The following is a 15,920-nucleotide window of genomic DNA, read 5'->3' as shown; positions in this document are numbered from 1 at the left end:
TGTCCACGTTTTCAGACTTTCTGAACCAGAAAAACAGGTTTTTACTAAGCTGTTTGCATGTATGTATGTCTATATGTCTGTCTGGAGAGCACGATACTGTTAAAACAATCATTGAATCAGATTGGCCGTTGGTACACTCGTTTAGTGTTAGAAACTGAAGCTCAAGTTCGTTAGCCAGCTATTTTGGATAAAAATAAAAAACTTAAAGCATTTTGAACATTTTTGAAACTAGTTTTCTTCAAGATTTCAAAATTCCATGTGCGCCTATTCATAGTATTGAGAAATTCGAACAATTTATCCTCTTGACTTTTTTCGACAAGAAGAAAAATGGCAGATTTCTAGCATAAAAAAAATGAAAATTAACATTTCAAGTCAAACAATGCACGATACGAAAAAATTCAAGAAAAGAACAACTTTTCTTTTTGATCGTCCTACAAGATTATCATAACAACTTTTTGAATTAGAAGAAAATCGGAAATTCAAATTTTTATCCCACAATAAATTAGAAAAATAAAAAATTCCATTTTGCAGTCAAACTATGCAAGGTACAACAAAACATGAATCTACAAAATACGTGTACTCAAGAAAGATCCACGAATTTTTTTGTTAATCACTTTTTATAGGGCACCTAGTTTTTTATTCGTAAAAAAACAACACTAAAAACAAAAAAATTACATTTTTAGTCAAACGACACACCTTACGAAAAAATAATAATAAGACAAAAGTTGTTCGCCCAAAAAAGATCTACAAAATTAAACATTTTTAAATGGAATGTATAGTTTTTGTTTTATTCCTAAAAACAACATTAAAAATTAAAAAATACAATTTTTGGACAAATGTTATTAGTAATTTTTAGATAGGACAAGTAGAAATTCTTTTAACCGTAAAAAATAAGATGAAAAAAATTAATATTTGGAACAATGACAGAAGCTACATTTTATTTAACAAATATTTTATGAAATTTTTATGAAAACGACAGAAGTTGCAATACAATATTTAATAGAAATATTTTTATAGAATGCGCCCTTTTTGAAATACAAAAACAAGACGATAAAACACGTATGCTTCAATAACAATGCGTATTATGAATTATAATAATATAAATTCATTGAAATGATACTTTTTTCAGGGTAGTTAAGAAGAAAATGTAATGCAAAATAAGGAACAAATATTAAAGTGACCATTAAAAATAAAATTTGTACTTTATTTTGCAATATCTGAATGAGCAGCCCCAGCCTGAGGTACAGAAATAAATATAATATACATTTGAAATAATAGAGTAGAACATAATGAAGAAAAGTTCGTATTTTCGACAAAATCGAGTGCGAAGCAGGAGATACCTGATGAGAATGTGTTTGTCATTAAAGCGGAAGTATTTTTAACAAAAGACAATTCACAATCACCAAATTACAGAGTTGTCGATGCTTTGACCTTTAATTATAAAAGTAAATACGGGAGAAAGATAAAAACCGAGCGTGTAGATGTAGATAATCGTCTTTTTGGCTTCAAAATTCATTAATTTTTTGAAAATTTGTCTTTTTGGCTTGAACATGAACTTTTTTGTTGAAAAATCATATTTTTGATTAAAAGTTTATATTTAATGTGGCAGTTCTACTGGTTGGTTAAAAATTAAACTATTTTTATGAAAATTTTACCATTTGGTATATAATTAACTTGTTTGTTCAAAAATGATATTTTCGAGTTGAAAATTAAACTTTTTTGCTTAAAAATTCCACAACTTCGTTGAAAATTTTGGTTTTTTTTTTTAATTCTTTTTGGCTTGGAAATTATTTTTTTTTATGAAAATGCATCTTTTTAGTGAAAAAAGTGAACTGCTTGGTTAATAATTAAACTATATTTTTATGCAAATTTAACTATTTGATAGAAAATGAACGTTTTGTTGAAAAATCATTTTGGTTTAAAAATTGAACTGTTTCGTAGATAATTCTTCGTTTTAGCTTGAACATTATCTTTTTCTTTAAAAATTGATATTTTTATTAAAAGTTTAAATTTTTTATTCAAAATTCAACTATTTGGTTTAAAATTTAATTACTTGGTCAAAAATTAACTTTTTTGTTGAAAAATTATATTTTCGGTTTGAAAATTGAACTGTTTCATAGATAATTCGTCGTTTTAGTCTAGTAGAAAATTGAAGGATTTGGTTAAAAATTAAACAGTTTTGATGAAAATTTATCTATTTGATTGAAAATGCTCTTTCATATTCTTAGTTGAAAAGGTACAATTGTTTGGCTCAAAATTAAACCATTTTTATAAATAATTAACTATTTTGTAGATTGTAGATGATTAACTATTTTGTTGAAAAATCATGTTTTATTACAAAATTAAATTTTCAGTTGAAAATTCAACCATTTTGTTGAAAAATAAAGTATTTTTATGAAAATTTAACTCGAAATCAGTATGGTTCATAGAAGCACCTTCAATTGAATTTTTAAATCAAGAGAAGGAATTTTGAATTTAATGAAATTTTTTATTCACATGAATTCAAAAATGAATTTCGAATTGAAAAAATGAATTTTGACAAATATTTCGGGATAAAATTCTTGAAAGTTTTCTATCTCTATTGCGCATACTCGAAGACTTTACATATTGTAGCGCCACCTGCCAATTTTTACTGACAACTTGGAAAAATACACTGTATTTTGTCTATTTCTATCTTCGAGATTTCTATTTACTACTTTGCTAGCCAAAAGCCAAATCTGCTCGGCCGACAGTTTTCTACAAATTTGTTTTGATTTGTAAAGTAAAGAACTTAACCGTGTCGAAAAAGTGAAATAATACGATTTTTGAAATTATTTGAGTGATTTTGTTTAAAGGTAAGTGCCGTCATTATCATAATAAATATAAGAAAATTTCTGGAGCAAGTCAACATTTCTAGTTATATCGTGTATAATATCTAGGTGGAGGTATCATCCGTGACACATTATTTCGCAATTAGGTCAGGCACCTATATTTAGGAAACGAACACTATAATTAAAGGGATCTGCTCTTATGAAATTGATGCGATAAAAAATGACGTTTGCCTTTGAATACGTCACCATCGCCGTGTTGATATCGTAGATATTTTTCTCATTCTTTTTTTATAAATCAACATATTTTTTTGGCAAAGGCATGGATTATTATTATTTTTTTAATAGTTTCAAATTATATGGGTCAAACAGTTTCAATTATTCAATGAGTGAAATATTTTGAAAGGAATTTCGATTGTTTGTATTTTTTATGAGGAGCAGAAGACTCGATTTCGATGACCTCGGCTTTTAAATCGATGGGTTTTTAGAATTAAAAATAGCAGAAAAAAAGAGTCTGCTGATTGGATGAGAAGTTGTTTTGTATTTTATTATTAATTATTAATGCACCATGTAAAATAAGAATAGTGTACTATGATTTTAAGTAATTAATCACTCGTATCCTACTATCACTTTAAGTCAAGTTCAAGGTCATATTTCATTATCGATGTGAACACGTCATTCAAAGTGCTGTCATCTTTTTTAACGCCACTAGCAGCATCAAAGTCGTGCGCTTCGTGGCCCGCGTGTAATTTCTCGACTTGCGGAGAAAAATAATATATTTAATACAAAATACAAATTTCGAATTACTATTTTTTTTAGATTTATTTGTTTCAAGACTATATAAATATAATTTTCCTCAAATTCTTGAGAAATTCAGAAAGATTTTTTTAAAGTTTAAATCGAAATTTCAAAATAAAAAAAGAGTTCATCTTCAATCGAGGTGTTTATTATTCCTGCAATCTTATGCAATCTCATGCAGTTTTATGCAATATTTTACAATTCTAGGGTAATTCTAATGTTCGGGAAATCCTTGAAAACCTGGAAAAGTCCTTGAATTTTCCTCATGGCTTGGGCAGATCCAGGACGTTTTTCAAATAGGACGATAGTGAATTCTCTTCAACAAATGTATGTGAAGGGGAGGGGGTCTCTCGCAATGTTTAAAATTACTTTTTGAAATTTAATATATGTACTATGGTGATAAATTCTACTTTATCCATATTTTCCCATTAAAGCGTTCATATTCATAAAATGAAAGCACATGCATATTCTGAGGGGGGGGGGGGTTCTGTGGTTTCTTACATGGGTAAAAATTAATTTTTATGGTTGAAGATACATCATTTCAGTTGAAAAGTCAACTGTTTGTATAAAAACTAACTTTTTTCTTAGAAATTTATATTTTTAGATTGAAATTTCAACTCTTTTGTAGAAAGTTTATCATTTTAGCTTGTAAATTGAACTATTTGGTTGAGAATTAAAGTATTTTGTTGAAAATTCATGTCTGGGTTGAAAAATCGATTATTTTGTGGAAAATACGTACTTTTGTCTTAAAAATTCAACAAGTTGATAGAAAATTTAACTGTTTTGTAAAAAATTCTGTTTTCTAAATTGAAAATTATTGTTTTTCAATAAAGATTGATTCTGTTTTTGTAGAAATGTTATCTTATTTAGACTACAAATTTAATTATTTGGTTGAAATTTTGTCTTCTTTAGCACAAAATTTAATATTCCTAGTAGAAAATTCAACTATGTTGTAGAATATTGAACTGTTTAGTATGCAATACCTTTTCTTTATTTAAAATAATTTTTTTTAAGTAGAACTATTCCGTTTTTGGAAAAAAATGTAATTTTTAGTGCAGAAATTAAACTATTTGGTTAGAAATTTACGTATTTTATTAGAAATTCTTTAGTAAAAAATCATTAGAGTTGAAAATTGAATTATTTGATGAAAAATTCAACTGACATGTATAAAGCTCACATTTTTAACGTAAAAATTTCACTTTTCTGTTCAAAATTCCTTTTAAAAAATATTTAGGACTATTGCACTCTTGGAAAAAGTATATAAGTTTTCGGAGCTCTTTCAAAGTATAGACATATGTTTTTTTTCTTCAAAACATCTAAAGTTCCTAAATATATTTTAAACTGACTCGAATTATTCCTAAAATTATCTTAAAATCTTCCGGATTCGTTTTCGACAATTTTTGAAATCTTTTGAAGGTATCAAAATCTTTTTCAATATTCTTTTGCAACAATAATTTTTTTAAATAAAGAATTACTTCAAAAATCAACCTTTTTTTAAGTTTTTAAAAATATTTTTAAACTTGTTAAAAACTCCTAAATATCTTTTTAAATTATTCGAATTTTTCCTAAAATTAAAAAAAAATGCAAAATTAAAAGAGTTGACCAAAAATCTATCAGAGTCCCTATTGAGGATTTTGGAAATCTTTTGGAGTGTTTGGAATTTTTTTTAAACATTCATAAAATAAATGTGGCAATATAAAAAATGATTAAAATTTTTTTCCCAGAAATCTTAATAAAATATTTTATTATAGTAAAACGTGTAAAAACTTTTTAAAATCCCTTAAACTTATTAGATTTTTTTCTAAAGTTATGTAATATTGCAAAATTGCAAATTTCTATTTTAAAATCTTCTACAGTCTTTTTTTAAATTATCCGAAATGTTCTATAATCTTTTCAAATATTTTCTTAAAATTAAGTTTTCATGCAAAAAAATTAATTTAAATTTTGCTTGTAACTTTGAAAAAAAATTCTATCCTCGTGAAATCTTTAAAAATCCTTAAAAAGCTTCAAAATTTAATTTCAAATTCTGAAAAAATGTACATTTTGTTTAAAATTTGTTGAAAGCTTTTTAATTTTTAAATAAATTTAAAAGCTGTATCTAGTTGTCCCGAAAAATTCGGGGAGTTGGAAAAGGGCATGGTCTAGTCATCCCGAAAATTCGGGACGACTAGCCAAGCTTCTGAAAAATATTTGTCTTCTCTCGGATTTCTGGATGACGAGACACTTCGTACTTCAAACCTTTTCAAAACTTCTCAAAGCTTCGAAATATCATTTTAAATATCAATTAATATTTGTGCAGATACATCAATGTTTATTTAAAGACGATTTTTAACATCATTGAGTAATCGTCATTGTGAACATTAAAATTATGTCAAATTATTTTTATTCCTTGCCATGGATTACTAATAATTCATTTTAAAAATTTCCCAGGAATCATATTTTTAGTAACGGTCATTTAAATTATTTCTCAGTATTAAGTAAATACAAAAGCTCCTCGAAAAATTAACTATCAAAGTTTTCGCTATTACCAATGATGTTTGACTTTGTGAAATTTGCGAACAATTTTGCCAAGCAATTTTTACAAGTACAAAAATTCTATAAATAAATTCTGACAGTAAATTAAAGTAAATTAATTTAATAAAGTATTTTAAAACTTTAACTTCAAAATTACTTTCACAGTATATTTTACTCTTTAATATATTTCTCGAAATTTTATACATTTTACTGTATCAGTTAAAGGTTTTTAAAATGTTATTGTGCAAAAAATTCGGAGTCCTTATCATCTTTATTAAAATACATGAATGCATATAACCTCATTTAATAAGGTCAAGGGTTTATGAATAAAATTCTTTTTTAAATTTCAGAATATGTGGTCAAAAAATAAAAAAGTTGCCCTTATTATTAAAAAGCCATTTACAATTTAAATGATCTCTTTTCGAATTAAATTTTTATTCTAGATTAACTATATATAAAAAATAATAAATTGATTGAAACAAATAAATAGGTTAAAAAAAATTAAGTTTTTATAATTATAAAGGATTGAATAATTGTTTCAGGCGGAATCAAAGACTATGAACAAAAATGGACCTCCGCCACCTTATGAACCACCTCCATCTGCACCGCCTAGTTACGCTCAATCCGTGGGCGTACCACCAGCCAGTCCTTTTACACCAGCAGAAGCATGTGAGCTTGTATTAATTATATCGAGCGTATAATTCAATTTTCCTGCCACAATTACTTACATATTCAGGGTGATCTCATATCAGAAAAAACCTAGAAATCATGAAAAAATCAGGGAATTTTTGGTTAATTGTAATGCAAAGTAACGTACGTTACTGTACGTTACTTTACGAAAATTTTAAATGGTACTTATACTAAATTATATGTTATGATAACCAATCAGGAAGCGAAAAAATGTTCTTTTCGACAAGAAGAAAAGAACCCAAAATATTTTTAAAAATTTGGAGAATATCTTTTGCTTGCCATTAGGATAAACATTTTTTACATCCACAAACTGAAAAAAAAATATTCTTTTCAAAATTTGAATTATTTGCGTGTGTCTTAACTTTTTTTAAATTTTTCTTATTAAAAATTAAAAATGATGTTTACGATGTTCAGATAGTTATTGCGAATTCAAAAAATGCCATCATCGAAGGAAAAATTAAATAAGTGACTTATTTAAAACTCGCTTTTCAAGCTTAAAAAGATTTTCGATCATTTTATCTATACAAAATTGCCAGAAAATTTCTATCATTTTTCCCCTCGTACGACAAATTAAAAAATCTCATAATCGAGATTTTTATATGGATTTGATCATTTCCAATCAGGCAGATTCTATATCAACGGATTTTCAAAGAATTTTGACGTCTATTTTTCAAAGTTCAAAAGTATTGTCTTTAAAATTCTATAGTTTTTGACCTAATAAAGGTATTAAAAAAAATATAACAATTCGATTTTCTTAAAAAAGGTGCACTTATATTATTTGCCAATTTTTATGGGCTGTCTATAAGGAACACAATATTTTGAGTTTTGTGTAGGCTAACGTCATTGTTCTAACAAGGAGAATTTCTGTACATAAAATTAAATTATCGGATTTTTTCTCGGAAACAATGAAAAATAAATGCAAACAAATTTCAACAAAAAAGGTTGCACATCTAAAAAAGTTCTACAAAAATAACTTTTGCTCTTTTGTGATATCTTTTACCGCTTACGATAAAAGTTCGAAGATTATATTTTCAGAAAAAAATTTTTCTAGCTCAAAAAATAATTTTGATCCGCATAGAGCTGACAGGATGAATTCCTTAAGCAGATACTTTTAAAACATATTGAAAAGAAGGTTGAGTTCTTAGAAAATTCTCTTGTAATGTTTAAAAATTCGAAGAAAAAAATAGAGGAAATTTTCTGCAAAACACCACCTGTTTTATTTTTTGCAATATTGAAAAAAAAACTTCTGTATGATCATAAAAATAGAATTTTAAAGACAAAACTTGTAACTTTTGAACAAATGGGTGTCAAGGTTAAAATATCTGGACACCGCGGACAATTTTTTGTTCCTAAATTGCAAATATACGTGTCTCTTAATTTTCGCTAAAAAAACAGCATATTTCGTCACTGATAAATTCTGCAACTTCAAGTTTAGAACCAGAAGAACTAGTTTTATTGAAATAAAATAAATTCTATGCAAATTTCATGATTTAGTATTAATAATAGTGCAAAATAAAAACATTCTACAGATTATTATTAACGTAACATTCTTTGTGAAAATACATCAATTGAAATATAGTTTTTAAATTTGAAAACATTTTCAAGTAAAAATAAAATAAAGAACAATCTAAAGCTTTTTGGAATTTAAAATGACGCGTTAAAAAGTTGCTTTAAAATTCAACCGTTTGGTTGAATTTTTTTAATCTTTACTGAAAAATCTTTCTTGGTTGGTGTGTGTGTGTGTGTGCGAGTGTGTGTGTGTGTGCAAGTTTTGTTGCAAATTCATATTTTTAGGTTGACTTAAATTGTTTTTGATTTAAAATTCTGTTAAAATTAAAATCATTTGTAGTTGAAATGTCAATAATTAAATTTGTCGTTTTTTATCATTGTTGTTGTTTTTTAAAACTGCATTTTTTTTAATTTACAACTTTTTTTATCTTTTTAACTGAAAATTGAATTATTCTGTTTTTTGGTTGAAAATTGATATTTTTTAGATGAAAATTCATGTTTTTTTACCCTTTTTTGATAGGCAATTAATGTTTTTTGTTAAAAATTCGTTCTTTTGGTTTGAAAATTATTTTTCTTAAAATTGATCTTTTTTCATTGGAAATTGAACTATTTGTTTGAAAATTCATGTGTATTATTTTTTTTAGCAGAGAAAATTAATCTTTTTCATTAAAAATTCTTTTTGTTGGTTAAAAAAAATCCATTATTTTAGTTAAAGATTTATCGTTTTAGTTAAAAATTTATCATTTTAGTTTAAAATTGAACTATTTCAGTTCAATGTTTATCATTTTATTTGAAATTTCATCACATCAGTTAAATATGTAACTATTTTTTTGAAAGTTCGTTTTTATTTTTCGTTGAAAACTAATTTTTTCATGTGAAAATTAAAAAATTCCATCTTTGGTTGAAAATTTAACTGTTTGGTGAAAAATGCATGTATTTTGTTAAAATTTTGTAAGGTTTGATAGAAAATTCAACTATCTGTAATATTTTTACTTAAAATGTTAAGAATTTTTAGGCGTTTCAAATTAAATTTAATATAGTACCCACATTAATTTGATTTAAAATACTTTATTTCTCTACATCGTTGAAAAATTTTCTTAATATTTGCCTTGTCTTTTTACGGTATCTAGTCATCTGGAAAATATATTTCATTCGAAATATTAAACTTAAATTTATGCACTAAATTTTAAGTTTATAAAGATGAAATAAATTTGGTTTAAAATACACATTTGGAACACTATGAAAAATTATATCCGGAAAAATCTTGAAATATCTGGCAAAACCCTGGATTGTCGGGTAGTTTTTTTAAAGGTTTTAGTAGACGTCTTGTCGGGATCTATCTCAACTTTTAATTTTTCAATAAAAAAGTAAATGATATCATTTTTGTGGGCGCACCATTGGAAATTTTACTCTATTAGCTAAAGATATTTATTACTGATATTATATAATTGGACGGATGAGAAATTCTGAAAATAAAATTCTAAAAATAAATGATTTAAAAAAAGGAATTAAATTCAAAACTACTTTAACAGTATACTGTACACTATAATAGATATCTTAAAACAAATTCTTTTTTAAGTTATAAAAATTACTTCGATATGTTTGAGGGATTGAAAAGTGAAAGGTTCTAGACACATGTCCATGTGCTGATATGTACATTAAAAGTGGTTTCATATATTTTATTATTCTAATTCTGAGTTGGGACAGTGGATTTCAATAAAGAATTATATTTTTTACTTTGAGACAGGGAACTTTCTAAAATATTTATACTTATGACTTAGGATAATAAATTTAAAAAATACAAAGAAAATCACGTAAATAATTGGAATTATTCTGACTTGGAACTTGGAATTTTCGAAAAAAAATTATAATTCTAAGTTTCGACATGAAATTTCAGTAAATAAATTTAAATTTGAAACCGTTTTTTAATATAATACTGATAATTGGGAGAGGAAATTCCCTCAAAAATTATTATTTTGACTTTAGTAATGAATTATAATTCTCCTTGAAACCGGAATTTTTTGACCTGAAACGGGAATTTTTACAAAACAAATTTATTCCCGTTTAGATGAAGGGAATTAAAAAAATCCTTGTTTCAAGTCAGAATGCGGCAGAATTTGAAACTTCGCTCTTCCAAATTTAGGAAAAATGGAGTTATTATATTTGAAACTTTTTTCTTACAAATTTTATAATTATAATAGGAAATTTTTTAGATAAATATAATTCTGACTTGTAAACCGAAATTATTCAACATGTAATGTTTTAAAACTGCATAGGGCGCCGTTGAAACTTTTTTAAGTATTGAACTAATCCTAGTCGATAATTTTGTTGATTAATCAAAGCTTGATTTAAAATATATTTTCCAGATGCCAATGGGCCCACTATAGTAACCACTATAGTTCCTTTAGGTCCAGGTGCAACACACACAATTTGTCCTCACTGCCATGCCGAAATCGACACAACACCCAGAACTGAACCAGGAATGATTGCCTACATTTCCGGTGTTGTCATCGCTTTACTTGGGTAATCAATTTAGGACAAAAATTAAATTAACAAAATAGGAAGTTATTTATCCTAAGTGCATTTATTTTCAGACCGGGAATTTTCCAAATTTTTAGAAGAAAACCTATTTAAAATAATTTTTCTGTATTTTCTCTTTTTTAGAAATTATATACAGATTTAAAATGAGTTCGATTTAAACTTTTTTAAAATTGGAAGCTTAATTGTTAATTTTTATTTTGGATAGTCGAATAATTCAAAATTAAAAGCATGTGCAACTGAAAATTTCGGATAAAAGACGATTTTAGTTTATCAATTATGAATATAAATGTTGTGGAAATTGTTGATTTAATTAAAGCGATTATTATAAATATCAATTATTGATTTTTAACCATGAACAGTACTTTATGTATTAACAAGTAATCAATAATTGATTTTATAAGATGTTTCTGAATCCGTTAAAAATTAAAGAATATACAGATTTTAACGCTAAAAATGAAACTGTTTTAATTCGAAAGTCTTAGTAGTAAAATATATATAAACGTGCGATTGTAACTTTGTAAACTATTTTTAATTTTATAATCATTTAAGGTAATAGACACACAATTAAACGCTTTTATTAAATTCAAAAGTATATTTAAAACGAGTTTAAAACTAGGCGTTACAATTTTGACTATTCTTCTTACAGTACTTGTGCAGTATAATTGTCCAATTTGTATTTTTAGTTAATAATTGAACACTTATCAAGTTAGAAAAAGTTCTAGTAAGTTAAAGTTAAGATTAAAAATTAATTTAACTCTAAAAATGATTTAAAAGAATTTAAAACACAATTTCAATTTTTATACATTTTGAACAAAAGATTTAGAATTTTTTTAATCTATTAAAGGTTTTATAAGAATGGAAACATTTGCTTAAGATTCCTTGGAATATTGAAAATGATTTTGAAGAAGTCATTTTAAGATAAGATTTTTAACAATTTCATACGATTTTCAAAATTATGCAGGATTGTTGTTAAGAAGTTGAAAAGGTTTCAACCAATTTTGAACACAATGTAGATTTTTGAAAATTTTGAAATTAAATTGTGAAGCTATTTAAGGATTTTGAAAGGTATTAACGTAAAAAAAAAATCTTGATATTCCTGGGGACATTATACATTTTTGGTTAAGATTAAAAATTTATGTAAAATTGAAAATGATTGAAAACAATTTAAAACCAAATGTTGATTTTTTGTAAATTTCAAATTGGAAAGTTTATTAAGAGTTGTGCAAGGTTTCATTTATTAGAATAAAACAATGTACTTAAGATTTCTAGCAAAATTGAAAATGATTTTTTTATTTTGAAAAATTAATTTTAGAACAAGGTTTTAAAAGAATTCCAAACTTGTCAAAAAATTATATGGAAGATTTTAAGGCAATTTGTTTAATTTTGTAGGATTTTAAAAATTTTATTAGAAAAAATCGGATCATTTTAAAAGATGTTTCGAAAAAAATTCAAAAATAATCCACATTTTGAAAAATTGCAATAATAATTTAAAATTTCAAAATATTTCAAAATTTTCTTAACAGAATGTATATTTTTAAGATTTTGAAATAAAATTGTAAAGCTATTTAAAGATTTTGAAAGTTTTTAAGATAATAAGAGAAATTCTCTTGTTATTCTGTGAAAGTTTTTAATTATTTTTTATTCTGAAAAAATATGTTAAGAAAATGTTCAAAAATAGATATTTCAAAACAAATTTTATTAATTAAAAGTTAGAAAAAATTTGAGTAAGCTAAGAACAAAAATTTAGAATCCTTTTGATAATTGTGAGAGGTTTTAGAAGAATAACAAATCTCTTGAAAATCCTAGGAAAATTGAAAATGAGTTTTTTATTTTAAAAAATTAATTATAGAACAAGATTTTAAAAAAAATTTTTAATTATCAAGGAAGAATATGGAAGATTTTTTGACAATTTGTTTAATTTTGCAGGATTTTAAACATTTTTTTTAAATAGTATTATTTTAAAAGATATTTAGAAGTTTTGATAATTTACAAAAAGAATTACAAATATGAAAATATTTACAAAAATTTTTAACAGAATGTAGATTTTGAAATAAAATTGTAAATATATTTAATGATTTTGAAAATTTCAAAGCTACTAAAAGAAACTGCTTTGCTCTTCCTATGACAATTTTTAATAATGTTTTATTTTGAATAAAAGATTTAAAAATATTTAACAACTTTTATTTATTATATTAGAAAGAATTCGAATAATTTAGGATTAAAAAGTCATTTAGAACTTGAAATGATTTCAAATAATTGAAATCAAAATATTGATTTTTGCAGTTTTCAAACAACAAATTTAGAAGCCTTTCTTTCTTTAATTAATAAATTTACAAAAAATTTTAATTCTTTAAGTTTGCAGGCTTTTTAGCAAAAATGTAGTAAAGATTCAAATCTTTAAACAAAATATTTTAGATGTTTTGACAAAATTTCAAAAATAAGTTAAAATTTGAAAAAGTGTTTAAACTTTTTCAACAGAATGTAGAATTTTGAAGATTTTGAAACGTTAAGATAATGAAAAATTTGGTGATCATTTTTTGTCTGGAAAAAGTTATTTAAAAATATTTCGAAACAAAAACAAATTTTAATATATACATAAAATTTGCACAATTATTGATTTAAAACTAAAATAATTTGAAAAATTTTAATCGTTCAATTTTCAATGTTTGTAGTCTAAAAATGCTTAAAATGATACAGTTTTGAAAATATACAATTTTATTGATTCATTGTCCAATCTACAGCATTAAAAATGATACCATGGATTTCTATTTTTTTAACTGACTCTGAATCTGTATAAATTATTTAGCTTTTGAATAGAAAATATAACATATAAAATAAAAAAATAATAAAATTTTAAAATTCAAGAGTTTCACTTTGCGTGCTTTAATTTTCAATTCAGTTTTAATTATATTAAATGAAAAAGTTTTTACCTTCAAGAGTTCGAATTTTTTAATTTCATCAACCGGGAAAAACTGTTGTCAACCGGGAAATGATCTTGAATTTTTTTCTTTGATTTGAACGGCCACCCTGATTTTTCCTTGAACTTGAAACTTCTTTATTTTTGTTAAATTTCAGTTGCTGGTTCGGATGTTGTTTAATTCCCTGTTGCATTGATGAGTGCATGGATGTTCATCACACATGTCCGAATTGTAAAGCATACCTCGGACGTTATCGAAGATAAAACAAAATGCAAGACAACTGACATATCTGCATTTTCAAGAGGGACCTCGAGAAGTTGTGGAAAAAGTGCACTTTATAAGTGTATCCTCTTCCGTATCTTGACACACCGTTCTCTAAACAAGCTAATTAAACCCACAAACACCAGAATAATTTCTCAAAGTCAAAGTAAGGAACTAAAAGGAAAGATAATCTCTTTTTTCTAATCAACTGGAAAATATGCACATTACTTATTTTCTCATATGTTATTTTCGTTCTCTTAGTGCTTAGTGTGATAGGTGGAATTTATAAACATTTAATGGGTGTTAGATTCTCTGCTCTCTTAAAAAATCACATGTGGTTTCTAGTTTTTACTTAGGTACAAAAATGGTACAAACTTAGGCAGGAAAAATTGTAGAAATTTACTCCACGATTGTTATCGAATGTGTTTTTGTTGTATTTATTGAATTTTGCACGCGAGCATTTTTTGCTCTTCCCCAAACGACTTTCAATGTTTCAATGTGCAATCTGTTTAGGAACTCGCGAACGATATAGGATACGACTGAATACCCCGTTTCTTGACGCATCTTTATGTTTCTAATGGCGCAGTACTTCCAGCGGGTCCTTAAACTATTTATTCTTGAAATCATTTTAGATTTCAAACTTTGAATCAAGTTCTATGATCACAGTACAACATTATTGCAGCGAACTTTACCTGGAAGGAGTTAGAAAAAATTGAGATTTAATATTTTCGATTTTAGAATATTCTCCTTCAGTTAAAAATTCCCTGTAATCTCGACCAATCGAGCTTTTTATTGTAAGCTCATCGTTATTGCGTTGTGCCATCTGAAGCACTAATTTTATTTTCCTGAACTTGAGCGAGTTTGTCTTTTTACATTTTATATTAATACCGATTTTTAAAGATGACAATTTATAAAAAACATTAATCAATGTTTCTGAGCACAATTTTCAGTGTAGTACAATAATGTGCCTTATATGAATTAATATTTAAGATTACGCAAGATTAGTATAAATACAAAAGAGAAATTTGTAGTACAATATAAGCACAGCGTCAAACTTGAAGTTTTCGATTAACAATAGGTTGGTTAAAAAAAAAAATCAACTTGTTAAAAATTACGGCGCTCCTTGATATTTGTTTTGAAATCACGATTTTAGAGAAAAATGCAGTAAATTTACGAACCATCTTAAATTATTTAAACAGTAATCTTTTTTCATGATTTTGGAAAAGATAAAATGTTAAGGTGCACCTTTATTTTTTAAGGTGCGGTTTTTGAGTAATCCTAATTAGCATCTAATTTGTGCAAATGGCTGGCCATACAAGAGTACTATTTATAAATTATAACCGTAATATTTTAACTCCAGGTTCGTCATTTAATTGGCTCAATTAATATTTGTGCGGATACATTAATGTTATTTAAAGACAACTTTTAACATCATTGAGTAATCGTTATTTTGAACACTAAAATTATGTCGAATTATTTTTATTCCTTTTCATAGATTACTAATAATCTGCTTGAGTATTCTACTGTCCTTTAACGCAGATAATACATTAGAATGTACGGGTTAAAAAAATTTTAATATTATTTTCATGTGCAAACTGATTAAGATATTTAAATAAAATATTTACAATACTACTTCATTCTTCTTTATTTCATGGGGGCAACCACCAGCGAAAACCTTTAAATCAGGGAATATTGTTGGTTAGGGAAAGTTAGGGATTTAAAAAAAAAACTTTTTTAAATCAGGTGACTTCTTTAACCCTTAAACGGCCAAAACGCCACAACCGGTACACTGCTTTTCAACGGCCAATAACTAAGACTATTCGACACTAGAAAAAAATTGAGACACATATATTTTTATTGCTTAAGATCTCCTCTTTCCGAC

General features: G+C 25.6%; 1 protein-coding gene across 1 annotated transcript; it reads left to right on the top strand.

Annotated features, from left to right (window-relative positions):
• Window positions 1–2,654: 2,654 nt before the first annotated feature.
• LOC117177125 (cell death-inducing p53-target protein 1) lies at window positions 2,655–15,134 on the top strand. Its single transcript, XM_033367619.1, has 4 exons — window positions 2,655–2,834; window positions 6,662–6,788; window positions 10,685–10,841; window positions 13,935–15,134. Exons 2-4 carry the CDS (start codon window positions 6,677–6,679, stop codon window positions 14,038–14,040), a joined length of 375 nt encoding a protein of 124 aa, XP_033223510.1. The 5' UTR covers window positions 2,655–2,834; window positions 6,662–6,676; the 3' UTR covers window positions 14,041–15,134.
• Window positions 15,135–15,920: the final 786 nt, after the last annotated feature.

The sequence above is a fragment of the Belonocnema kinseyi genome, chromosome 7 (assembly GCF_010883055.1).
Source record: "Belonocnema kinseyi isolate 2016_QV_RU_SX_M_011 chromosome 7, B_treatae_v1, whole genome shotgun sequence".
Classification (NCBI taxonomy): domain Eukaryota; kingdom Metazoa; phylum Arthropoda; class Insecta; order Hymenoptera; family Cynipidae; genus Belonocnema; species Belonocnema kinseyi.
Note: the sequence above shows the minus strand (reverse complement) of the source record. Positions and strands in the feature narration are given on the sequence as shown.